The sequence below is a fragment of the Cherax quadricarinatus genome, chromosome 52 (genome assembly GCF_038502225.1).
Source record: "Cherax quadricarinatus isolate ZL_2023a chromosome 52, ASM3850222v1, whole genome shotgun sequence".
Classification (NCBI taxonomy): domain Eukaryota; kingdom Metazoa; phylum Arthropoda; class Malacostraca; order Decapoda; family Parastacidae; genus Cherax; species Cherax quadricarinatus.
In genome coordinates, this window is record NC_091343.1 from 4,033,469 (window position 1) to 4,060,340 (window position 26,872).

A 26,872-nucleotide genomic window follows, 5' to 3' on the forward strand; every position below is an offset into this window, starting at 1 on the left:
GGTGGTGGTGGTAAGACAGCTGGATGTGATGGTAAGACAGGTGGTGGTGATAAGACAGCTGGTGGTAATGGTAAGACAGCTGGTGGTGGTGGTGGTGGTGGTGGTAAGACAGCTGATACTGGTGATGACAGGTGGTGGTGGTAAGACAGCTGGTTGTGGTGGTAAGACAGCTGGTTGTGGTGGTAAGACAGGTGTTGGTGGTAAGATAGCTGGTTGTGGTGGTAAGACAGCTGATTGTGGTAGTAAGACAGGTGGTGGTAGTAAGACAGGTGGTGGTAAGATAGGTGGTGGTAAGATAGCTGGTTGTGGTAGTAAGACAGCTGGTGGTGGCAGTAAGACAGCTGGTTGTGGTGGTAAGACAGGTGGTGGTGGTAGTAAGACAGGTGGTGCTGGTAGTAAGGCAGGTGGTGGTGGTGGTAAAACAGCTGGTGGTGGTGGTAAGACAGGTGGTGGTGATGGTAAGACAGGTGGCGGTGGTAAGACATCTGTTGGTGGTAAGACAGCTGGTGGTAGTAAGACAGCTGGTGGTGATGGTAAGACAGCTGGTTGTGGTAGTAAGACAGCTGATGGTGGTTGTAAGACAGGTGGTGGTTATGGTAAGACATCTGGTGTTAAGACATCTAGTGATGGTAAGACAGCTGGTGGTGGTAGTAAGACAGGTGGTGGATGTAAGACAGCTGGTGATGGTAAGACAGCTGGTTGTGGTGGTAAGACAGGTGGTGATGGTAAGACTGCTGGTTGTGGTAGTAAGACAGCTGGTGGTGGTGGTAAAACAGCTGTGGTGGTGGTAAGACAGGTGGTGGTGATGGTAAGACAGGTGGTGGTGGTAAGACATCTGGTGGTGGTAAGACAGCTGGTGGTAGTAAGACAGCTGGTTGTGGTGGTAAGACAGCTGGTTGTGGTGGTAAGACAGGTGGTGGTGGTAGTAAGACAGGTGGTGGTAGTAAGACAGCTGATGGTGGTAGTAAGACAGCTGGTTGTGGTAGTAAGACAGCTGGTGGTGGTAGTAAGACAGCTGGTTGTGGTAGTAAGACAGCTGGTGGTGGTAGTAAGACAGCTGGTGGTGGTGGTAAGACAGGTGGTTGTGGTAGTAAGACAGCTGGTGGTAGTAAGACAACTGGTTGTGGTGGTAAGACAGCTGGTTGTGGTGGTAAGACAGCTGGTTGTCGTGGTAAGACAGCTGGTTGTGGTAGTAAGACAGCTGGTTGTGGTAGTAAGACAGCTGGTTGTGGTAGTAAGACAGCTGGTTGTGGTGGTAAGACAGCTGGTTGTGGTAGTAAGACAGCTGGTTGTGGTAGTAAGACAGCTGGTGGTGGTGGTGGTAAAACAGCTGGTTGTGGTAGTAAGACAGCTGGTTGTGGTAGTAAGACAGCTGGTGGTGGTGGTAAAACAGTTGGTTGTGGTAGTAAGACAGCTGGTTGTGGTAGTAAGACAGCTGGTTGTGGTAGTAAGACAGCTGGTGGTGGTAGTAAGACAGCTGGTTGTGGTAGTAAGACAGCTGGTGGTGGTAGTAAGACAGCTGGTTGTGGTAGCAAGACAGGTGGTGGTGGTAGTAAGACAGCTGGTGGTAGTGGTAAGACAGGTGGTTGTGGTAGTAAGACAGCTGATGGTGGTGGTAAGACAGGTGGTGGTAAGACAGGTGGTGGTAAGACAGGTGGTGGTGGTAAGACAGCTGATGGTGGTGGTAAGACAGGTGGTGGTAGTAAGACAGCTGGTGGTGGTGGTAAAACAGCTGGTTGTGGTAGTAAGACAGTTGGTGGTGGTGGTAAGACAGCTGGTTGTGGTAGTAAGACAGGTGGTTGTGGTAGTAAGACAGGTGGTTGTGGTAATAAGACAGGTGGTTGTGGTAGTAAGACAGGTGGTTGTGGTAGTAAGACAGCTGGTTGTGGTGGTAAGACAGGTGGTTGTGGTAGTAAGACAGCTGGTGGTGGTAGTAAGACAGGTGGTTGTGGTGGTAAGACAGGTGGTTGTGGTAGTAAGACAGGTGGTTGTGGTAGTAAGACAGGTGGTTGTGGTAGTAAGACAGGTGGTTGTGGTAGTAAGACAGCTGGTTGTGGTAGTAAAACAGCTGGTTGTGGTAGTAAGACAGGTGGTTGTGGTAGTAAGACAGGTGGTTGTGGTAGTAAGACAGGTGGTTGTGGTAGTAAGACAGGTGGTTGTGGTAGTAAGACAGGTGGTTGTGGTAGTAAAACAGCTGGTTGTGGTAGTAAGACAGGTGGTTGTGGTAGTAAGACAGGTGGTTGTGGTAGTAAGACAGGTGGTTGTGGTAGTAAGACAGGTGGTTGTGGTAGTAAGACAGCTGGTGGTAGTGGTGGGACGCAAGACGAGGCTTCTATCATTGTTTACATCTGTGTCAGCTGTTGAGTCTTCGACATAAAAGAAGTTTTATTCTTCCATACGTCAGTAACATTTTTACTTACTACACTTATATAATTAATAAACATAATACAAGTGAAATAAATATATAAACCGTATTAAACTGCTAAATAATAGGTGAGGAGTGTTGTGGAGGAGTTTAATATAATGTTTATTGTAGTGGTTGATAGATCTATGTGTCTATTATAGTGTTTGTTGGTTGGAGAGTTAAGTGGGATGTGGCTGCTGCTGCTGCTCTCACTACTGATATAACAAACATTGGTTAACACAACTGTAAGAGTGAAGTACGTTAGTGTTGAGAGTGTTATAAGACGTCTGGCTGACAGTGTTGAGCATGGTGGGCTGACAGGCCTAGTGTACATCCATCATGCCTAACTCAGTAGGCCTACACCCGGGAGAACAATACTCACCTCAGGTAAGATTTATTAACCTACTCGTATTCTCCTGAGTTTTTATCAATTAAAAATGTTGTACAAAATGTTTTCCTGGTGGTCATGAGTCGTGAGGTGCGAGGGCAACCCACAGCAGCTGTTACAGCTGTCACCTCCAGGGAGGTTCCTTCATGCTGGTCAGGGGCTCTTGATCTAGGGAATTGGATCTGAGCTCTGGTTCCCTGAATTGAGCCTAAACGCCTCCCATCCCCCCACATGCGCTGTATAATCCTACGGGTTTAGCGCTCCCCCATGATTATAATAATAATGTTAAAGGACACAAGTGCAACTAATGTGACATTTTATTGTGGCAACGTTTCGCTCTCCAGGAGCTTTATCAAGCCAATGGCTTGATAAAGCTCCTGGAGAGCGAAACGTTGCCACAACAAAATGTCACATTAGTTGCACTTGTGTCCTTTTACTTTACATATTGTCGGTAATTCTATCAACTTTATTACAATAATAATGTTACAGCTGTCATACATGAACTAAAGGACACCAGTGGAAATAAGTCACTTTATTTGACTTTTTCAGGTTATCCCAGGTTCTGTACATATTTATGTTGCTATGTATGATAATTTGTGTGACTGTATTTGTGTATACCTGAATAAACTTACTTGCAGCAGTTTCTTATCTTTAGTGATGCCACAGACACTTGTTGCACATGTGTCTCCTTCATTTATACCATTAATGTACTGAAAGTAATGTTTCATGGTGCAGTATGCCCCATACCACTTTGGCACTCTCCTCTGAATATAATAATAATATACATGTTCATACATGTTGCAGCATCGCTGTCTGAGCCCCACGACTCAGTGTGGACACAACTGGTGAGAGGCTCTTGATCCAACAAACTCAGGTGTTGTACGATCCTAGTGGTTTATCGCTTCCCCGTATATATGCACTAATATGCAGACACCTAAAATGACAAAAATATCATAAAACATTAACCCAACTGGATGACTCCAGGATAACCCAACGAAGCCAGTCATTGTGGCTTATTTCCTTTGGGGTCCTGTGGTTCACTCCAGTAAAATATTAGCCTGTAAACGGTCCAAACGTGTATATACGTTTTTTCAACATTTGAAAGTATGTAAAAAAGTAGATCTTCTTTTTGTTTTTTTTACATTTGAAAATGTGTAAAAAAACTTTGATCTACTTTTTTTTGTTATATTTGAAAATAAGTAAAAAAACGTAGATCTACTTTTGGAGCACTACACATGTGAACGTAGATCTGCTTGGACCGTTTACGGGTTAACCACCACGAGTCAACTACAGTGGTACCCCAGTTTTCATCCGGTCCAGTTATCGTACAATTCAGTTTTCGACCACTTTTCTGTTAAATTTTCCCCATTTTCATACATTCTGCTCGGAAATTATCCGTACCAGAGACGTCCGCCTGGCCGTGGGATGCGGCCGCTCATACAAGTCTTCCATTGTTACTCATTCAGTGAGCAAACTCCGCTTTTTCTTCTGAAACATTTTGTAATAATACATTTTTTTTTGTGCTTGCGACTGCTAAATAAGCCACCATGGGGCCAAAGAAAGTTCCGAGTGCCAGTCCGTTGGTAAAGAAGGTGAGAAACACGATAGAATTCAAGAAAGAACTTGTAGAAAAATACGCTAGTGGCATACGTATGGCCGAGCTCGCCAGGATGTTTGAGAAGTCCAGTGACTCTCAACCTGGTCCTAGTGCCAGTAAAGACTAAGAAGGGAAGTAAACCGGATAGGGCTTTGATACCTGAAGTTGTTATGGAAGGGGATTCCCCTTCCAAACAATAAACTCTCCTTCCTCTTCCCTCCTCCCCATCTTCCATATGCCAAGAAGAATCTTCAATAAAGGTAAAACTGGTTTAAATGTTCATTTATCCATTAACCCCTTCAGGGTCCAAGGCCAAAATCTGAAGTGGTGCTCCAGTGTCCAAGAAATTTTGAAAAAAAAAAAAAAAATTATTTTTTCTTACAGAATTAAAGAGCATATTTTTGTGAAGGTAATAAGACAAAAAAAAAATTCTGATCAGTACTTACTGAGATACAGTGCCAAGAAGTTTGTCAAAAATGATGTGGTGGCGGCAACATCGACGAATTCCACATACGCGCATTACATTATTTAGCGGTTTTTTAAGTTTTTTCTTTTCTTTTCCAATTTTTTCTATTCCTACTAACATTTGGGGCCTGAGAGACCAATACTGTATATAATGTATATATATAAACTCACTGTATTGAACACAATAACTGCACTAAAGTTATTATCATATTATTGTTTACCACTGTTTACCTGGACCTGGAGAGAGTTTCGGGGGTCAACGCCCCCGCGGCCCGGTCTGTGACCAGGCCTCCTGGTGGATCAGCGCCTGATCAACCAGGCTGTTGCTGCTGGCTGCACGCAAACCAACGTACGAGCCACAGCCCGGCTGATCAGGAACTGACTTTAGGTGCTTGTCCAGTGCCAGCTTGAAGACTGCCAGGGGTCTGTTGGTAATCCCCCTTATGTGTGCTGGGAGGCAGTTGAACAGTCTCGGTCCCCTGACACTTATTGTATGGTCTCTTAACGTGCTAGTGACACCCCTGCTTTTCATTGGGGGGATGGTGCATCGTCTGCCAAGTCTTTTGCTTTCGTAGTGAGTGATTTTCGTGTGCAAGTTCGGTACTAGTCCCTCTAGGATTTTCCAGGTGTATATAATCATGTATCTCTCCCTCCTGCGTTCCAGGGAATACAGGTTTAGAAACCTCAAGCGCTCCCAGTAATTGAGGTGTTTTATCTCCGTTATGCGCGCCGTGAAAGTTCTCTGTACATTTTCTAGGTCGGCAATTTCACCTGCCTTGAAAGGTGCTGTTAGAGTGCAGCAATATTCCAGCCTAGATAGAACAAGTGACCTGAAGAGTGTCATCATGGGCTTGGCCTCCCTAGTTTTGAAGGTTCTCATTATCCATCCTGTCATTTTTCTAGCAGATGCGATTGATACAATGTTATGGTCCTTGAAGGTGAGATCCTCCGACATAATCACTCCCAGGTCTTTGACGTTGGTGTTTCGCTCTATTTTGTGGCCAGAATTTGTTTTGTACTCTGATGAAGATTTAATTTCCTCATGTTTACCATATCTGAGTAATTGAAATTTCTCATCGTTGAACTTCATATTGTTTTCTGCAGCCCACTGAAAGATTTGGTTGATGTCCGCCTGGAGCCTTGCAGTGTCTGCAATGGAAGACACTGTCATGCAGATTCGGGTGTCATCTGCAAAGGAAGACACGGTGCTGTGGCTGACATCCTTGTCTATGTCGGATATGAGGATGAGGAACAAGATGGGAGCTAGTACTGTGCCTTGTGGAACAGAGCTTTTCACCGTAGCTGCCTCGGACTTTACTCTGTTGACGACTACTCTCTGTGTTCTGTTAGTGAGGAAATTATAGATCCATCGACCAACTTTTCCTGTTATTCCTTTAGCGCGCATTTTGTGCGCTATTACGCCATGGTCACACTTGTCGAAGGCTTTTGCAAAGTCTGTATATATTACATCTGCATTCTTTTTGTCTTCTAGTGCATTTAGGACCTTGTCGTAGTGATCCAGTAGTTGAGACAGACAGGAGCGACCTGTTCTAAACCCATGTTGCCCTGGGTTGTGTAACTGATGGGTTTCTAGATGGGTGGTGATCTTGCTTCTTAGGACCCTTTCAAAGATTTTTATGATATGGGATGTTAGTGCTATTGGTCTGTAGTTCTTTGCTGTTGCTTTACTGCCCCCTTTGTGGAGTGGGGCTATGTCTGTTGTTTTTAGTAACTGAGGGACGACCCCCGTGTCCATGCTCCCTCTCCATAGGATGGAAAAGGCTCGTGATAGGGGCTTCTTGCAGTTCTTGATGAACACAGAGTTCCATGAGTCTGGCCCTGGGGCAGAGTGCATGGGCATGTCATTTATCGCCTGTTCGAAGTCATTTGGCGTCAGGATAACATCGGATAGGCTTGTGTTAATCAAATTTTGTGGCTCTCTCATAAAAAATTCATTTTGATCTTCGACTCTCAGTCTGGTTAGCGGCTTGCTAAAAACTGAGTCATATTGGGACTTGAGTAGCTCACTCATTTCCTTGCTGTCATCTGTGTAGGACCCATCTTGTTTAAGTAGGGGCCCAATACTGGACGTTGTTCTCGATTTTGATTTGGCATAGGAGAAGAAATACTTTGGGTTTCTTTCGATTTCATTTATGGCTTTTAGTTCTTCCCGCGATTCCTGACTCCTAAAGGATTCTTTTAGCTTAAGTTCGATGCTTGCTATTTCTCTGACCAGTGTCTCCCTGCGCATTTCTGATATATTGACCTCTTTTAGCCGCTCTGTTATTCTTTTCCGTCGCCTGTAAAGGGAGCGCCTGTCTCTTTCTATTTTACATCTACTCCTCCTTTTTCTTAGAGGAATAAGCCTTGTGCATACATCGAGTGCCACCGAGTTAATCTGTTCTAGGCATAAGTTTGGGTCTGTGTTGCTTAGTATATCTTCCCAGCTTATATCGGTTAGGACTTGGTTTACTTGGTCCCACTTTATGTTTTTGTTATTGAAGTTGAATTTGGTGAATGCTCCCTCGTGACTAGTCTCATTTTGTCGGTCTGGGGCTCCACGCATACATGTCTGAACCTCAATTATGTTGTGATCTGAGTATATTGTTTTTGATATGGTGACATTTCTTATCAGATCATCATTGTTAGTGAAGATGAGGTCTAGTGTATTCTCCAGTCTAGTAGGCTCTATTATTTGCTGGTTTAAATTGAATTTTGTGCAGAGATTTAAAAGCTCGTGTGAGTGTGAGTTTTCATCAGAGCTGCCTCCTGGTGTTATTACTGCAACAATATTATTTGCTATATTCCTCCATTTTAGGTGCCTTAAGTTGAAATCCCCCAGGAGCAAGATGTTGGGTGCAGGAGCTGGAAGATTTTCCAGACAGTGGTCAATTTTTAACAGCTGTTCCTGGAATTGCTGGGATGTTGCATCCGGAGGCTTGTAGACTACCACAATGACTAGGTTTTGGTTCTCGACCTTTACTGCTAAAACTTCCACTACGTCATTTGAGGCATTAAGCAGTTCTGTGCAAACAAGTGACTCTGCAATGTACAGGCCAACCCCCCCCTTTTGCCTGTTCACTCTGTCACATCTGTATAGGTTGTAACCTGGGATCCATATTTCGTTGTCCAAGTGATCCTTTATGTGGGTCTCAGTGAAAGCCGCGAACATTGCCTTTGCCTCTGCAAGCAGTCCACGGATGAAAGGTATTTTGTTGTTTATTGCTGGCTTTAGACCCTGTATATTTGCAAAGAAGAATGTTATCGGACTGGTGGTATTGTTGGTACTGGGGGGGGATTTTTTTTCCGGCATTAGTATCTGTATCTGTTGGTTTGGAGTGGAGGCCATCGACTGTGGTTCCACTCCAGGAATGACTGGATTTGGTGTACGATTTCTGCCATTTCCTGCCAGTTTTTTTTCCTTCCTGGCACTAAAAAACCTCTCCCTCTTGAGTGGCTGTGGCTACCCAGGTTTTCCCATGGCCTGGATGTTTTGTATCTTTTTGTCCCCTTTAGATGGTATGCCTGGCAATTTAAGTTATAGCACAGTCTTTCCTGTACTGAAGAGGTACACATTTCAGGGTGAAAAAGCTTACAGGAAGGGAGTTTGCATTTTCCTGTTGTCATATGGGCATGACATTTTCTAGGGTGGTCATAGTTGCATGTCCCATCTGTTTTTCCAGATTTCCCATGCCAGCAGATACCAAGTGCATAGTATGTGCACAGGCTTGGTTTCCATTTGCCTTGGGTTTCTGTGACTGTATTCCCTGTTGGTGCATGTTTCCCTGTCTTATTCCTATCCTCCTTAGCACCAACAATGGAGCTCCCACCAGTTGTTTTTGGTAATTTATCCTCACTATTGCTATTGGAGTCCTCTTGTTTGCTATTTCCTGCGGTATTTCTGGTTTGCAATATTGGTTTTATCTTATCTTTGACTACACTTGTTTCCCTACTATGGCTCCTGTCCTCTATGAGGTCATTTATATGTATTCCTTCCTGCGTATAATTCCCGACTACCTGGACAAAATCTCCAGCTTCACCATTACTGTCTCCCAGGACAATATCTCCAACTTCACCATTTCTGTCTCCCAGGACAGCACCTCCAGCTTCACCATTACTGTCTCCCAGAACAGCACTATCAGCCCCACATTTACTGACTACCAGGACATCACCTCCAGCCTTACAGTTTGTGACTACATGGCCAGTATCAAGGGCAGTACCATTCAGCCCGGACTTTTTATGTTCCCATCTGTTGTAGAAAGCTTCCAGGTTTTCTATGAAAGCAGCTTTGATGTTATCCTCTTTTAATACCCTTGTGATTTTAGTCCACAGATTTTCCTCATTTGGGCATACCCAAAAACACTTCTCTGTTTTAATACTGCTTGTAGCTAGTTCTGGGATATCTGCACAAGGGGCGTGACACCAATTTCCACAAAAATGACAATTTATCCATGTGGTAGCCCGTTTGTTTGACTGACCACAGACTACACACAGCTTCATAATGATTTGAATGGTTGATTTACTGCAAGTCTACTAGCAACCTCTTGAATATTATATTAATAACCTTAAATGAAGCTCTAGCTATTTGTATTTCTGTTTCTAACTCTTTTTGTATATTGGACAGCTTACCGTCACGTTCCTGATTTTTAATGTTTGTGTTTATAAGGGCGCCTACAAACCCATCCGTTTACAGTCTGCTTTATTGTCCAACGAAACTGTTTGAAACCAGTCCCGGGTTCGGACCAGTCAAGGGTTCGGACCAGTCGATCTGCTCTGATCAGTGGGTCACTTATTTAAAACATACTGGTCGGTGATTTGAGCTAACACATGAAGGATCTACTGGAAATTATCTACCCGAGTAATATGTGATTTGACTGATACAAAAGTATAACTTGCGTGTTGAAGAGCCGGTGATATCTGGCAGCTCCTACAATGACGTACAGTCGACCTCTTTGTTTATCAATCGCTGTATCTGGCTTTTCTATTTTTGTTTTTCCGTCTCCACCACAATAAATGCTATATTATCACTATAGTTGACTGGTGCAAATTTTGGAGGAAGGACGCTTTTTCTGTAGTAATAATTGCTTCTCGTTGTGTATATTGCGACCGCTGGTAACTACAGGTTATATGAAATTCACAGTAACGTCTCGTATTTCAAGAAAAAGAAACTAATGAAAGTCACTCCACTCCACTAAGTACCATTATAATACTGGTTAGTTGCTACTACAACACTGTATTCTGCTATTCACTGGTATCACTAGATTATATGCGAGTACTGTTGTTTATTACAATAAACATGCACAAATCTTGTATAATACTAATGTTCTATCATATATTTACAATCACTGGACATGGTTTTAGAACTGCTGGAGCTTGTGGAACTCCTTGAAACAAGGCACCATGCACAGAGGCACCTTACATTCCTCACACATAAACCGAGTGTCTTTGCGTCTTTGTTGCCGTCGTTTTGTTTGTGCACAGACGATGCATCTCTTCTGAGCAAATTTCTTCTGAGTTGAAGGAAGCTGTATTATGAAATGATCACCTTCCCTCCTCAAACGCTTGGGTCGTAAGTCGAACTTTACTACTGAATATCAACAAAACATTTTTGTAATGACTTTATTTTATTGTTTTATTTTGGTATTTCATGTTTTACTTTACTTTTTATGCTGTTAGTACTGTATTTTATACTGTAAGGTTTAGGATAAACACTGTGTACAACACAAATAGTTGTTTATTTCCCAGAAATTTGGCATAAAAAACACGGTCGTAAGTCAAGTGGTCGTAAGTCAAGCAGGTCGTAAGTCGGATGGTAGGTGTAATTATAATTATGAGTTTTAGACTTTTGATAAAGAGTCTGCCAACTTATTTTCTTTGCCTGCAATGTGTAATATTCTGAGAGAATAGGGTTGCAGTCGTAGACTCCATCTCATGACCCTCGTATTGTGGTTCTTCATGGCTTGGAGATATACTAGAGGGTTGTGGTCGCTATAGACAGTGACCACATGTGAAGTCTGGCCCACGTAAAAATCGAAGTGCTCCAAAGCCAGTACCAGTGAGAGGGCTTCTTTTTCGATAGAGTAAGCCCTCTGGTGCGACTGGAGCTTCAGTGAGAAGAAGGCTACAGGCTGCAACTCCTCATCCCTGTTTTGCAACAGTACTGCCCCAACCCCAGACTCAAGCATCAACCTGTAATGAGAAAGGTTTGGAGAAGTCTGGAGACAAAAGAATGAGTGCAGTACACAATAATCTTTTTGCTTTAGTGAAAGCATTTTGGCTTTCTGAGGTCCAAATAAAGGGAACTTTGTGACTGGCAAGAGAGGTAAGAGATGCTACAATATCTGAAAAATTTTTACAGAATCTTCTGTAAAATCCTATCATGCCTAGGAAAAGTTGAAGAGATTTCCTATCATGTGGAACTGGATAATCTATAATGGCAAGAACTTTAGCAAATTTAGGAGCAACTTTACCACTACCTACTTCATGGCCTAGAAAAGTAACAGTGGCCTGGCCAAAGGAAGACTTAGATAAATTAACAGTTAAATGGGAACTCTGAAAGGTCTCAAAGAGAGCCTTAAGTCTAAATAGGTGTTGATCCCAAGTATCAGACACCACTACAATATCATCCAGGTATGCTGCCGTGCCTTCAAGTCCTTTAATAGCCTGATGGATAAGTTTCTGGAATGAAGAGGGGGAATTTCTCATTTCAAAGTGGGTAACTGTATGGGTTACTGGTATGGGTAACTGTATGTTGATAATGACCTCCTGGAATTACGAAGGCAGAGATTTCCTTCGCCTGATAGTAATGTTTAAGGAGATCTAACTTTGACTCAAAAGTAGCCTTACCCACAAAGTCGATTACGTCATCTAGACGAGGAAGAGGGTAAGCATCTGTGATTGTGACCTCATTCACCTTATGGTAGTCTGTACACATACGAAATCCTCCATCAGCTTTTTTAACCTGTAAATGGTCCAAACGTATATATACGTTCTCTCCCGTAGTGCCCCAACTATTTTGAGAGAAAAAAAATAGTTTTTTTTTAATAGGAAAAAAGAGCATATGGTACCCAGGCATCCCCAATTATTTTAATATGGCGCACAGTGAGTGCGCACACCCATTCTCTCCTGTCTAGGCGACTCAGGCTTATCGTGGCAATGTTGAATGTATGACAAAAAAAAATGTATATACAGTGGACCCCCGCTTAACGATCACCTCCAAATGCGACCAATTATGTAAGTGTATTTATGTAAGTGCGTTTGTACGTGTATGTTTGGGGGTCTGAAATGGACTAATCTACTTCACAATATTCCTTATGGGAAAAAATTCGGTTAGTACTGGCACCTGAACATACTACTGGAATGAAAAAAGTTAGTTAACCGGGGGTCCACTGTATACGTTTGGGGCACTAGCGGTAAAAACGTATATAGTATACGTTCGGACCGTTTACGGGTTAACAAGGATGCACGGTGAAACCCATAGACTAGATGGCTCCTCCACTAACCCATGCTCTAACAGAAATTCTACCTCCTGCTGAAGTAGCTTCTGCTTTTCAGGATTAGCTCTGTAGGGGGAGAGTTTAATAGGTTTAGAGTTTCCCACATCTACATCTTGATAACCTAATGTACATTTTTTCGGCACATCCGAAAAAATATCAGGGTATGACTGTAGAAGCACAGTTAAACTTGTTGCTTGAGTTTCAGATAGCCCCACCATTAAAGGGCTAGGGTCCTTGAGGAGGACAGAGTTTGGAAGCTTGACATTAATTTCAGAAATAGAGTGCAAAGAGTCAGAGTCGTCCTCAGAGGTAGAGGACAGAGTCATTACACAAATAACCCGCACATAAAAGAGAGAAGCTTACGACGACGTTTCGGTCCGACTTGGACCATTGACAAAGTCACTTATGTGCGGGTTATTTGTGTATCGTTCCAGTCACGGTATTGTGCCTTTTTTGTTATTTATTGACAGAGTCATTACTGGGACTTTATCTGGTGTATGAAAAATTGATTAATGTGGTAAGTTTTAGTTTTCAAGGTCTTTTCAAGGGGAGATACCACATAATTTACATCAGATAATTTACTTACAATTTGCATAGGTCCCGTAAATCTAGCTTTCAGGGTGTGGCCAGGTATAGGTTCCTGTACCAACACCTTGTCTCCTGGATGTCATACCTCTGTTTCATCTTATTTTGAGCTGCCTTTAGGTTAGCCTTGGCTAACTGACATGCCACCTGCAACCTTGAAGACGGGTTGTAGAGTGTTGAGCTAACGTCTTCTCCCATCCATCCTTCTTTGAGCACCCGAAGAGGACCTCGTACATGGTGCCCAAAGATCAGCTCAAACGGACTATACCTGGTAGACTCCTGCACAGTTTCTCTTATTGAAAACAGCAACAAAGGTAGTGATTCATCCCAGTCTGTAGGAAAATCCATACAAAAAGTTCTCATCATGGTTTGTAACGTCTGATGGAATCTTTCCAAGGCGCCTTGGGACTGAGGATGATAGGCAGTGGATAAGTTGTGGATTATCCCTAACCTAGTTAATGCTTCCTGGAATGCTTTGGCAGTGAAGTTAGTACCTTGATCACTTTAAATAGTTTTAGAAGTGCCAAAACAAGAAATAAATCTGGTTAAAGCCTTGAGAATAGATTTAGTATTAATACTGCACATGAGAATTGCTTCAGGGTATCTAGTTACTCTATCCATAATGGTAAATAAGTACTGATTTCCAGACTTTGACCTAGGTAGTGAACCTACACAATCTATAATTCTGCAAAAGGTTCTCCATCAGCAGGTATAGGCTGGAGAGGTGCAGGTTTAATGGAATGTCCAGGTTTCCCAACTTGCTGACATTCTTGGCAACACCAGATATGATTCTTCATATCCTGCCTTAATTTTGGCCAATAAAATTCCTTTGTGATTCTATATAATGTTTTAGTAATTCCTAGGTGACCTCCTAATGAAGTATTATGTGCTATATTCAATATTTGAGGTCTAAACTTTGTTGGAACCACTAACCTGTTTGACAGTTGCCGACCCTCTATCTCCTTACCAGTCTCAGTGCAGATCAAATAGTTGTTTTTAAGCTTATACTTGACCGGATGATCTGAAAAGGATTTGCCCATGGCGAAATTCAAAGAAGGGTCCTTTCATTGTTCCTCCCGGAAGGACAGTCCCTCGGGCATGGAAACAATCCTGCAACCCTGGAATAGGAAGGCTTGATCTGGGTCTGTTCACTTAATTTACGAGGCCCTGGCCAGTTTTCCTCGTAAAACAAATTGTCTGCTCCGAGATCAGAGTCGTCCAAGGATAGGTCAGCATTTTCACCAGACAACTCTTGGGATGTTGCCTGAGTTATGGCCAACACCAGAGAAGAATTAATCATTATGGGTTCAGGACATACACTAGCAGTGGTAATGTTATTACCCAGTAATAACATGGCATCTTTCATGGGGAATCCCTCTGATACACCCACAGTCAAGTATCCAGTGTAATATTTGCACTGTACATAAGTTCTGTGCAAGGGGACAGAAAATATTGCTCCTCCAAATGCTTCCAGCAAAACAGAGGATTGCAGGGAGGTGTTCTTGGAAAGGGGAAGTACTCCCTCTCTTATAAGTGAGCAATATGCTCCAGTATCTCTAAAGGTTCTGACTTCAGTTGTTTTTGAGTCTTCCTGAAGGGAAATACAACTCTGACAGTAATAAGGGGCCATCCCTTTCTCTACTTCTTTCAGGGACATGTTACTAGGGATATTATGAGGGCAGTTGGGATGGATGTGACCTACTTTATTACAGAGGAAGCAGACAACAAGCTTGCCTTTAATTCCCTGCTGGCATTGCAACTGGTGTCACTCTGGCTGGTGTCTCTCTGGATATTGTTGTCGAGTGGTTTGTTTCTCACCAGGTGGACCATAAGTTGAGTAGCATGGCTCACCAGCTGACTTAGTTGGCTGACGTAGACGTTCTCCCTCTGGCTGGCACTTCATCCTCCAAGGTTGACGATCTCTGCTCATGCCAGGCTGTTGAAAAGAGAGATGGGACCGCTCGGACAAGGAGCAGTTAGTTTCAAAGGTATCAGTCAACCTGGCTGCCTCCAATGCAGTGGTTAAGTCACAGTCCTGCAGAAAGACTCTAACCTCTGGTCCCACAGACTCAGCAGGTTGTCAACCAGAATAAGCTGCACGAGATCATCGAAAGTAGCAACACCACTTGATTTATACCAGCTAGTAAAAGCTTTGGTCTGTTGTCGCACAAAATCAACCAGGGATTGACCAAGCTATTGTCTGCCTAATTTAAACAACTTTCTGTACTTAGCTGGGATACATGTACATATGTCTCTTCCATTCTATCAATTGATATCAAGAAACAGCCAATAAAACAACTTTATTTCTTTGTGTAGTATACAATGTTTAGTTTACATGCAATTAAATATTGTTAACCACAAAGAAAGTCATGAAAACAAGTGTAGAACATGTCTTTAAAGTAGTTTTAAACCAAACAAAAGGTCGGAGGTTAGCTGTTCCCATTATACCCTGAATGGGGCAGGATTTTGTTTTGTACTGTGCACACCCACTGCACAGACCCATTTTCTCATATCTAGGCCAAAATTTAGTGATCACAACATAATTAAGGGCAGCTGAGATAAAAGCTATTTAGTTATTCACATGATAACATAAAATTTGTTTATTCTGTTTAAACTTTTATTTTAGAAAATACAAAGGGATAATGGATGATGAACAAACCAACCAAATTTTACTTTCTTAGGCTACACAAAAAAATTGGTCTTAGTTACCCTTGGTGTGGGACATTAGAGACCTCACTATTTTAGGTGTGACAATTGTAGTCATAGTTGCTACTTCTTGGACACTATAAGTACTGGTACTGTATGTTAACCCTTTCAGGGCCAGCAGGCCCTCTCCTGAACTTGTTCTCAGGGTCGGAAATTTTTCGAAAAAAAAAAAATTCTTATGAAATGATAGAGAATCTTTTCTCAATCATAATGACACCTAAAGTATGAAATTTCATGGAAAACTTATGGAATTATGCTCTCACGAATTTAGTGGTCTTGACGATGTTTACGCATCAGCGATTTTGCCCACTTTGAGCCCTATTTTCGGCCAATTCCAGTGTACTAGTCAACAAAAATCATAACTACAGTGGACCCCCGCATAACGATGGCATCACATAGCGATTATTTCGCATACCGCTTACTTTAATCGCAAAATTTTTGCCGCGCATACCGATTAAAAACCCGCTCACCGATTTTCGTCCGAGACGCGTCCAATGTGCGCCCTCAGCCAGCCTCACATGTGCCGCCCGTGCCATTGTTTACCAGCCAGCCTCCGCGGTAACATCCAAGCATACACTCGGAATATTTCGTATTATTACAGTGTTTTCGGTGCTGTTTCTGGAAAATAAGTGACCATGGGCCCCAAGAAAGCTTCTAGTGCCAACCCTACACCAATAAGGGTGAGAATTACTATAGAAATGAAGAAAGAGATCATTGATAAGTATGAAAGTGGAGTGCGTATAGCCGACCTAGTCAAGCTGTACAAGAAACCCCAATCAACCATCGCTACTATTGTGGGCACCAGAAAGACAATCAAGGAAGCTGTTCTTGCCAAAGGTTTAACTGTGTTTTCGAAACAAAGATCGCAAGTGATGGAAGATGTTGAGAGACTCTTATTGGTGTGGATAAATGAAAAACAGATAGCAGGAGATAGCGTCTCTCAAGCGATCATATGTGAAAAGGCTAGGAAGTTGCATCAGGATTTAATTAAAAAAATGCCTGCAACTAGTGATGATGTGAGTGAATTTAAGGCCAGCAAAGGTTGGTTTGAGAGATTTAAGAAGCGTAGTGGCATCCATAGTGTGATAAGGCATGGTGAGGCTGCCAGTTCGGACCACAAAGCGGCTGAAAAATATGTGCAGGAATTCAAGGAGTACATAGAAACTGAAGGACTGAAACCTGAACAAGTGTTTAATTGTGATGAAACAGGCCTGTTCTGGAAGAAAATGCCAAGCAGGACCTACATTACTCAGGAGGAAAAGGCACTCCCAGGACATAAGCCTATGAAAGACAGGCTTACTCTTCTCATGTGTGCCAATGCTACTGGTGATTGCAAAGTGAAGCCTTTATTAGTGTATCACTCTGAAACTCCCAGAGCGTTCAGGCAAAAGAATGTCCTCAAGGATAATTTGTGTGTGCTGTGGAGGGCAAACAGTAAGGCATGGGTCACTAGGGAATTTTTCTATAACTGGTTACACCATGCATTTGCCCCCAATGTGAAAGATTACCTAACTGAAAAGAAATTAGAACTTAAGTGCCTCCTGGTGTTAGACAATGCCCCTGGTCATCATACAGATGTGGCAGAGCGACTTTATGGGGACATGAGCTTCATTAAGGTGAAGTTTTTGCCTCCTAATACCACTCCTCTCCTGCAGCCCATGGACCAGCAGGTTATTTCCAACTTCAAGAAACTGTACACAAAAGCTCTGTTTGAAAGGTGCTTTGTAGTGACCTCAGAAACTCAACTGACTCTAAGAGAGTTTTGGAGAGATCACTTTAATATCCTCAATTGTGTAAACCTTATAGGTAAGGCTTGGGAGGAAGTGACTAAGAGGACCTTGAACTCTGCTTGGAAGAAACTGTGGCCAGAATGTGTAGACAAAAGGGATTTTGAAGGGTTTGAGGCTAACCCTGAGATGATTATGCCAGTTGAGGAATCCATTGTGGCATTGGGAAAGTCCTTGGGGTTGGAGGTTAGTGGGGAGGATGTGGAAGAGTTGGTGGAGGAGGACAATGAAGAACTAACCGCTGATGAGCTGATAGATCAACTTCAACAGCAAGAGGCCAGACCTGGGGAAACTGGTTCAGAGGAGGGGAGAGAGAAATTGAAGAAGTTGCCTACTACAAAGATTAAGGAAATCTGTGCAAAGTGGCTTGAAGTGCAAACCTTCATGGATGAAAATCACCCTCACACAGCTATTGCAAGCCGTGCTGGTGATTATTACACTGACAATGTTGTGAAACACTTTAGGCAAGTCATAAAGGAACGAGAGGTACAGGCCACTATGGACAGATATCTTGTGCGAAAGAAGTCCAGTGACTCTGAAGCTGGCCCTAGTGGCATTAAAAGAAGAAGGGAAGTAACCCCAGAAAAGGACTTGCTACCTCAAGTCCTAATGGAAGGGGATTCCCCTTCTAAACAGTAAGAAGATAATGCTCTCCCCTCCTCCCATCCCATCAATCATCACCAGATCTTCAATAAAAGTAAGTGTCATGTAAGTGTGCATGCCTTTTTCAGTTTGTGTGTATTAAAATTAACATTTCATGTGGTAAAAAAAAATTTTTTTCATACTTTTGGGTGTCTTGCACGGATTAATTTTATTTCCATTATTTCTTATGGGGAAAATTCATTCACATAACGATTATTTCGCATAACAATTACCCCTCTTGCACGGATTAAAATCGTTAACCGGGGGTCCACTGTATTTCGCTAGAACTCCATTTTTTCTATCGAATGAGTACAAGAAACCACCCATTTACCTATACAAGACATACACTCTTATTATTGTGCCTACTACATATACAGAACTTTAAACTCCACTGTAAACCCTCCCCTAAAACTACTCCACGACAGTTACAACAGAATGCACAGTCACAATACAAGGCATAAGGCACTCTTCAACATCCCTCGAGTAAGACTCTCACTATGCAACAACGCTACGCACATAAAAGGCCCGAAGATCTGGAACTTGCTACCGGGATAGGTCAAGGATCCCCAGGCAGCTTATAAATTTAGGACTCTGCTAAAAATCATCTTATCTCACAGTATTAACCAAATCAACCAAGCATCTACTGACTAGTTTTATCATGTGACGACCTGGCTTTTAATTCTGCCATTCCATAAAATATTACCACCTTCACCATTCCTTGTAAATTAGATTTTGTACTAAGTAGTATACATAAGATTTATCAAGTCCAAATAAGATTGTAAAGCAACTGACCACTATTCCATGTTCAGTTTTAAGTATAATTACTATGTACTATTATCTTATCTAGTTTTAATTAGTTACTATGTATTAGGATTAGTTTGCCCAAAATGCCTCGGCATGATAGTGGCTTTCTTTTTTTTTATTATTTATTATCACACTGGCCGATTCCTACCAAGGCAGGGTGGCCCGAAAAAGAAAAACTTTCACCATCATTCACTCCATCACTGTCTTGCCAGAAGGGTGCTTTACACTACAGTTTTTAAACTGCAACATTAACACCCCTCCTTCAGAGTGCAGGCACTGTACTTCCCATCTCCAGGACTCAAGTCCGGCCTGCCGGTTTCCCTGAACCCCTTCATGAATGTTACTTTGCTCACACTCCAACAGCACGTCAAGTATTAAAAACCATTCGTCTCCATTCACTCCTATCAAACACGCTCACGCACGCCTGCTGGAAGTCCAAGCCCCTCGCACGCAAAACCTCCTTTACCCCGTCCCTCCAACCTTTCCTAGGCCGACCCCTACACCGCCTTCCTTCCACTACAGACTGATACACTCTTGAAGTCATTCTGTTTCGCTCCATTCTCTCTACATGTCCGAACCACCTCAACAACCCTTCCTCAGCCCTCTGGACAACAGTTTTGGTAATCTCGCACCTCCTCCTAACTTCCAAACTACGAATTCTCTGCATTATATTCACACCACACATTGCCCTCAGACATGACATCTCCACTGCCTCCAGCCTTCTCCTCGCTGCAACATTCATCACCCATGCTTCACACCCATATAAGAGTGTTGGTAAAACTATACTCTCATACATTCCCCTCTTTGCCTCCAAGGACAAAGTTCTTTGTCTCCACAGACTCCTAAGTGCACCACTCACCCTTTTCCCCTCATCAATTCTATGATTCACCTCATCCTTCATAGACCCATCCGCTAACACGTCCACTCCCAAATATCTGAATACATTCACCTCCTCCATACTCTCTCCCTCCAATCTGATATCCAATCTTTCATCACCTAATATTTTTATCCTCATAACCTTACTCTTTCCTATATTCACTTCCAATTTTCTTCTTTTGCACACCCTACCAAATTCATCCACCAATCTCTGCAACTTCTCTTCAGAATCTCCCAAGAGCACAGTGTCATCAGCAAAGAGCAACTGTGACAACTCCCACTTTGTGTGATTCTTTATCTTTTAACTCTACGCCTCTTGCCAAGACCCTCGCAAATACATGTACTGTACAGTGGACCCTTGGTTATTGGCCGTTCTGGATATCGGTCAGCTTGGTTATCACCTGGTTTTTTGGCCAAAATTTTATACTGGTTATCGGCTGTTATTTTGCTTATCGGCCATATTGAACGAGTCCACCCACCAACTGCTCGTGTGAGTCTCTGGGCGAGTGAGGAAACTTCTGCTCATTCATCCAAACATTTCGCTATAATACATTGTTTTTTGTGGTTATTGATTGAGTGCAACTGTGAAATACGTAAGCCACCTTTGGTAAAGAAAGTGAGAAACGTGATAGAATTCAAGAAAGAAAGAACTAGCAAAGTATGAAAGTGAAGGAGGAAGAGAGAAGGGAGAATGTGCCTTCAATGATTCTATGATATGTACGATACTAAAGCAGCAGGATTCGATAAAGGCTATAGCGCCAGCCAGTGATAAAATGTAGCATTAATAGTGTAGCAAGTAAGTTAAGCAATTAAGAGATAGAAAAAGGCACAAAACTAGCTCCTCCAATGTTGTTGGAGTTATATAGGGCCACGACAACATGTGCTGCCTGCATATCTTCTACCACCCTAAACCAATGCCAGCATCTCCTCCAACGTAAGTGTAAATATTTCTTATTTATAAAGTGTAAATATTTCTTATTTGTAAATTATAGTGTAAATATTTCTTAATTATAAATTACGTACATTCTGCTGCCGCCACCACCACCACTATACATATGGCTTATGCTGTCGGTGGCCCTTATAAACCCAACAACAACACCACCACACCACTCCTCACATTTGTAATGACATTTTTATTCATTCTAGAGTATATATCATGTTCACGTGTTATTAAAATTGTTTATTATGTTATATTAGATGAATTGTGATAGATAAATAAGCCATAGAGTTTATAATAGCATCATATTTAAGCATTTTGTCCTGTCTCCAAACAATAAACTCGCCTTCCTCTCTGCTTCTCGCCGTTTTGCATATGCCAACAAAGCTCTTCAATAAAGGTAAAAGTGGTTTCAATGTTCATTTGTCCATTTCATTAGTCATTTTATTTAGTTTTCATTGTTTTGTGTACGTAGAACTATACAGTTGAACCTCGAGTTTTGTCCTCCCCGAGTATCATCCGCTTCGAATTTAGAACCGTTTTTTCGGCTAAATTTTGTCCCGAGTTTTGCTGTTACTGCTAGTCGCACACAAACTGACATACGAACCACAGTCGGGCTGGTTAGGTACTGACTTTAGGTGCCTGTCCAGTGCCTTCTTGAAGACAACCAGAGGTCTGTTGGTAATCCCTCTTATGTATGCTGGGAGGCAGTTGAAGTCTTTGGCTCCAGACACTTATTGTGTTTTCTCTAAGTGCACTTGTGGCGCCTCTGCTTTTCATTGGGGGAATGTTGCATCTCCTCCCGAGTCTTTTGCTTTCATAGGGAGTGATTTTCATGTGCAAGTTTGGTACTAATCCCTCTAGGATTTTCCAAGTGTATATTATCATGTATCTCTCTCGCTTGCATTCCATGGAATACAAATCAAGGGACTTCAACCATTCCTAGTAATTCAGGTTCTCTGGTGGCTCTGGTGGCCTGGTGGTTAACGCTCTCGCTTCACACGGTGAGGGCCTGGGTTCGATTCCCAGCCAGAGTAGAAACATTGGACGTGTTTCTTTCCACCTGTTGTCTATGTTCCCCATCAGTAAAATGGGTACCTGGGTGTTAGTCGACTGGTGTGGGTCGCATCCTGGGACACTGACCTAAGGAGGCCTGGTCACAGACCGGGCCGCGGGGGCGTTGACCCCCGGAACTCTCTCCAGATAAACTCCAGATGTGTGCCGTGAAAGTTCTTTGTACACTCTCCAGGTCAGTAATTTTGCTTGCCTTGAAGGGGGCAGTTAGTGTACAGCAGTACAGTGGACCCCCGGTTAATGATATTTTTTCACTCCAGAAGTATGTTCAGGTGCCAGTACTGACCGAATTTGTTCCCATAAGGAATATTGTGAAGTAGATTAGTCCATTTCAGACCCCCAAACATACACGTACAAACGCACTTACATAAATACACTTACATAATTGGTCTCATTCGGAGGTAATCGTTATGCGGGGGTCCACTGTATTCCACCCTAGAGTGAACAAGCGATTTGAAAAGAACGATCATGGATTTGGCATCCCTAGTTTTGAAGGTTCTCATTATCCATCCTATCATTTTCCTAGCAGATACAGGAGATACATTGTTGTGCACTTTGAAGGCAAGATCCTCTGACATTATCACTCCCAGGTAACTCACATTAATTTTTTGCTCTATTGTATGGTTAGAATTTGTTGTATACCCTGATACAGTTTTAATTTCCTCAAGTTTTCCATATCTGAGTAGTTGAAATTTTTCTTCATTGAACTTCATATTGTTTTGAGTGGCCCATTTGAAGCTTTGGTTGATGTCCGCTTGGAGTCTTGCGGTGTCTTGGATGGAGGTCACTGTCATGGCAATTTGGGTGTCATCTGTAAAGGAAGACACGGAGCTATGGCTTAAATCTCTGTCTGTGTCAGATATGAGGATGAGGAATAGAATGGGAGTGAGTACTGTGCCTTGTGGAACAGAGTTTTTCATCGTAGCTGCTGCAGACTTTCCTTTGTTTACTATTACTCTTTGTGTTCTATTTGTCAGGAAGTTATAGATCCATCTACCAACTTTTTCTGTTATTCCTTTATCATGCATTTTGTGCTCTATTACACCATGGTCACACTTATTGAAAGCTTTTGCTAAGTCTGTGTATACTACATCTTTATTTTGTTAATCCTCTACAGCATCCAGGACCTTGTCATAGTGGTCCAGTAGCTGGGACAGGCAGCTAAACCTGTGTTTCCCTGGGTTGTGTAATTGATGGGTATCTAGGTGGTTGGCGATCTTGCTTCTTAGAACCCTTTCAAAGGTTTTTATGATATGGGATGTCAGTGCTATTTGTCTGTAGTTCTTTGCAGTTGCTTTACTGACACTTTTGTAGAGTGGGGCTATGTCTGTTGTTAGAATGCTGAAGCCACATGACAGGGGCTTCTTGCAGTTCTTGATGAACACCGAGTTCCATGAGTCTGGGCTTGGGGCAGAGTGCATGGGCATGTCATTTATTGTCTTTTCAAAGTCTTGTGGTGTTAGGATAATATCTGAGACTTTTGAGATGACCAAATTTTGGGTCTCGTTCATAAAGAATTCATTTGGATTGTCGACCCTTAGTCTCGGAAGCAGGTCGCTGAACACTGAGTCGTATTGGGACTTTAGTATCTCACTCATTTCTTGGCTGTCATCTGTGTGTTACATGTATGATCATCCCATTGAGAAATTCAGTGCAAATAAAAGGCCCTGGTATATGGAACTTGATGCTTGAAAATTCCAAAAGTTCCCTATCTGCCAACAGCTTTAATAATACTGTTAAAAAAAAATCACCTCTTAAATCTTACTTGAATATTATGTTAGGTACTTAAATGTAATATCATGTGAGTGTAAATGGTCAGGGATTCTTGTTATTTCTATAATTCTTCCACTCCATAAAATGCACATCATTGAGCTGATAAAATTTATTGTAAATTACTATAATTGTCCAATTTGTTAATTGCAGTCTGTCTTGTATATACAGCCACTCCTCATTTAGCGACGTACTCGTTTATCAATGCCTTCGACTTACGATGGGCTCTCTGACCAGTATTCATACCTAAATAATGTAGATTAGAGTTGATTTCCTTTATTCTGTTTATTTTAATATACATACAGTGAAACCTTGGTTTTTGTAATTAATTTGTTCCAGAAAGTCTGATGAAAACTGAATTGTACGAAAACTGAAGCAATATTCCCCATAAGAAATAATGTTAATCCAATTAATCCGTTCCAGGCATCCAAAAATATTAACAAAAAATACATTTTATAGAGAATAACTAGAGTTTTACATACAGAAAACAATGAGAAATAAATGACTAATGAAGTGGATAAATGAACATTTAACATCACCTTTACCTTTATTGAAGACTCTTGTTGGCGTATGGAAGATGGCGAGGAGGGGAGAGGGAGGAGGAGAGGTTATTGTTTGGAAGGGTAATCCCCCTCCATAAGGACTTTAGGTATCAAGGCCCTATACGGGGTTACTTCCCTTCTTTGTCTTTTACTGGTGAGATCGGCCACACATATGCAACTTTTGTACAGTGGACCCCCGGTTCGCGATGCTATCGGTATCCGATAAATCCGGTAACCGATGCATAAGTTTTGATAAGGACCTGCCTTGCATGGGCCAGTAGGCCTTCTGCAGTGTTCCTCCATTCTTATGTTCTTATGTTCTTATTATATCGTCAAAAATTTACTTCGGTTCCCGTTACAAAACCCGGTATGCGATACGATTCGTACGAGACGTGTCCATGTGTGGCCTGAACTTCCCCATGTGTACCAGTGTTTACAAGCCAGCCAGTGTGTGTGCATCTAAGGATACATTCGGTACATTCCATATTATCCATATTATCACTGTTTTTGGTGCTTGTTTCTGCAAAATAAGTCACCATGGGCCCCAAGAAAGCTTCTAGTGCCAACCCTTAGAGACCAAGGGTGCTAATGACTATTGAAATGAAGAAATAGATAATTGCAAAGTATGAAAGTGGAGTGCGTGTATCGGAGCTGGTCAGATTGTATAGTAAACCCCAATCAACCATCTCTACTATAGTGAGCAGGAAAAACAGCAATCAAGGAAGCTGTTCTTGCAAAAGGTGCAACTGTGATTACGAAACAGCGACCGCAAGTGCTAGAAAATATTGAGAGACTGTTATTGGTGTGGATAAATGAAAAACAGATAGCAGGAGATAGCATCTCTCAAGCGATCATTTGTGAAAAGGCTAGGCAGATGCATGACGATTTGGTAAAGAAATTGCCTGCAACTAGTGGTGATGTGAGTGAATTTAAGGCCAGCAAAGGTTGGTTTGAAAGATTTAAGAATTGTAGTGGCATACATAGTGTGATTAGGCATGGTGAGGCTGCCAGTTCAGACTACAAAGCGGCTGAAAAATATGTGCATGAATTCAAGAAGTACATAGAGGCTGAAAGATTGAAACCTTAACAAGTGTTTAATTTTGACAAAACAGGCCTGTTTTGGAAGAAATTGCCAAGCAGGACCTACATTACTCAGGAGGAAAAGCTACCTCAAGTCCTAATGGAGTGGGATTTCCCTTCTAAACAATAGGTTCAACACACTCCCCTCCTCCCATCCCATCAATCATCACCAGATCTTCATTAAAGGTAAGTGTCAATTATTCTATTGTTATTATTCTATTGTTATTGTAATTATTCTATTGCATTAAACTTAATATTTCATGTGGTAAAAGTTTTTTTGTTCATACTTTTGGGTGTCTTGCACGGATTAATTTGATTTCTATTATTTCTTATGGGGAAAATTGATTCGCTTTCCGATAATTTTGGTTTACGATGAGCTCTCAGGAACGGATTAATATTGCGAACCGGGGGTCCACTATACTTTGCTAGAGTTCTTTCTTGAATTCTATTGTGTTTCTCGCCTTCTTTATCAAAAGGCTGGCACCCGGAACTTTCTTTGGCCCCATGGTGGCTTATTTAGCAGTCGCACTCAATAAATAAGCACAAAAAGCAATGGATTATTATGAAATGTTTTGGATGAACGTGCAGGGTAATGCTTACTCAACGAGAAACAAAGCCAGACTGAGTCAGAACGTGTGGGATACTTTGTGTGGGTGCAAGATGGCGGACGTGTTTGGTACAGCGGACCATTGTTAACTCTATGAAAACCGAGCGGATGTTCGAAAACTGGGACAAATTTTTGACAAGAAAAGTTGTCGAAAACTGAATCCTACGAAAACCAGGGTCTATGAAAACCGAGGTTCCGATGTACAGTACACTACTATATAAACATTTTAAAATATACCAGAAATGTTATAAATGGTGCAAAGGTGATAATAAAACAATATCAAAGATGACTGACACAAACCCTCTACCATTATAGTATGCTCCTTACTTAGCGATGAATTTGTTTAACAATGTGGTCTCAGGAATGGAACTCTGTCATTAAGTGAGGAGAGGCTGTATGTATGAGGGAATGAGTTACTCATGTTGTCCTGTTGCATAGTGCCAAAAATTATATGCTAGGCCACTAATGATTATGTTTATTTCTTTGAGTAGTACAAATAGTGTAGGTAAATGTATTAGTACAATAGTAGGTACAGAAAACAGCCACTAATTTTGCAGTGTATTTTGGGCAACTAATCGTATATTGTAAATGCTACTTAAAACCGACACACTATTACGTAAGACTTCTTGTGTAGTTAATTACAGTCATAAGTACAATAAGAAAGGTAGGTAATGACAAATGGTTAATTACCAAAGAATTGCATATTATTTAACTGGTTCAGTGATCAGTTTTATGGAGTGATTGAAAAGAGATGAAGATACAGCAAGTTATTTAGCTTATAATACAAATATATTGGGACAGTATATGTTTCCAGTTATTGATTGGAGTTTAAGGTATGCCAGAAGAAGAACAGGAACAGAATTGGATGAAAAATAGGTTTTGTGTGACATTGTGTATTGCTGCCTAATTTTTGTACAATATGTTGCTGTAATGCTTCGATAATAAAGATGTTAATTAGAGTTTACTGGAGGAGTTCAGTCATGGTTAAGGTGAGATGTATGAGTGGATCCATTTGAAAAAATCAGAAAAAGTCACAGAAAAAAGTTACACGTAACCTAGCCTAACCCATGTCAAAGAGTTCATCAGTGACATGAGGAACTGCAAGAACAGTG

At 41.8% G+C, this 26,872-nt stretch overlaps 1 protein-coding gene across 2 annotated transcripts in view; it reads left to right on the forward strand.

Moving 5' to 3' along the window:
* Positions 1-2,351: 2,351 nt before the first annotated feature.
* Positions 2,352-26,872, forward strand: part of LOC128705315 (transmembrane protein 104 homolog) — a gene marked incomplete at its 3' end in the record, with an annotated part of 171,237 nt that continues 146,716 nt past the window's right edge. Inside the window, 1 exon segment of one of the 2 annotated variants that reach the window (XM_070095982.1) lies at positions 2,352-2,791. In XM_070095982.1, coding sequence (XP_069952083.1) covers positions 2,744-2,791 — 48 coding nt within the window. 2 annotated transcript variants of the gene reach the window in all.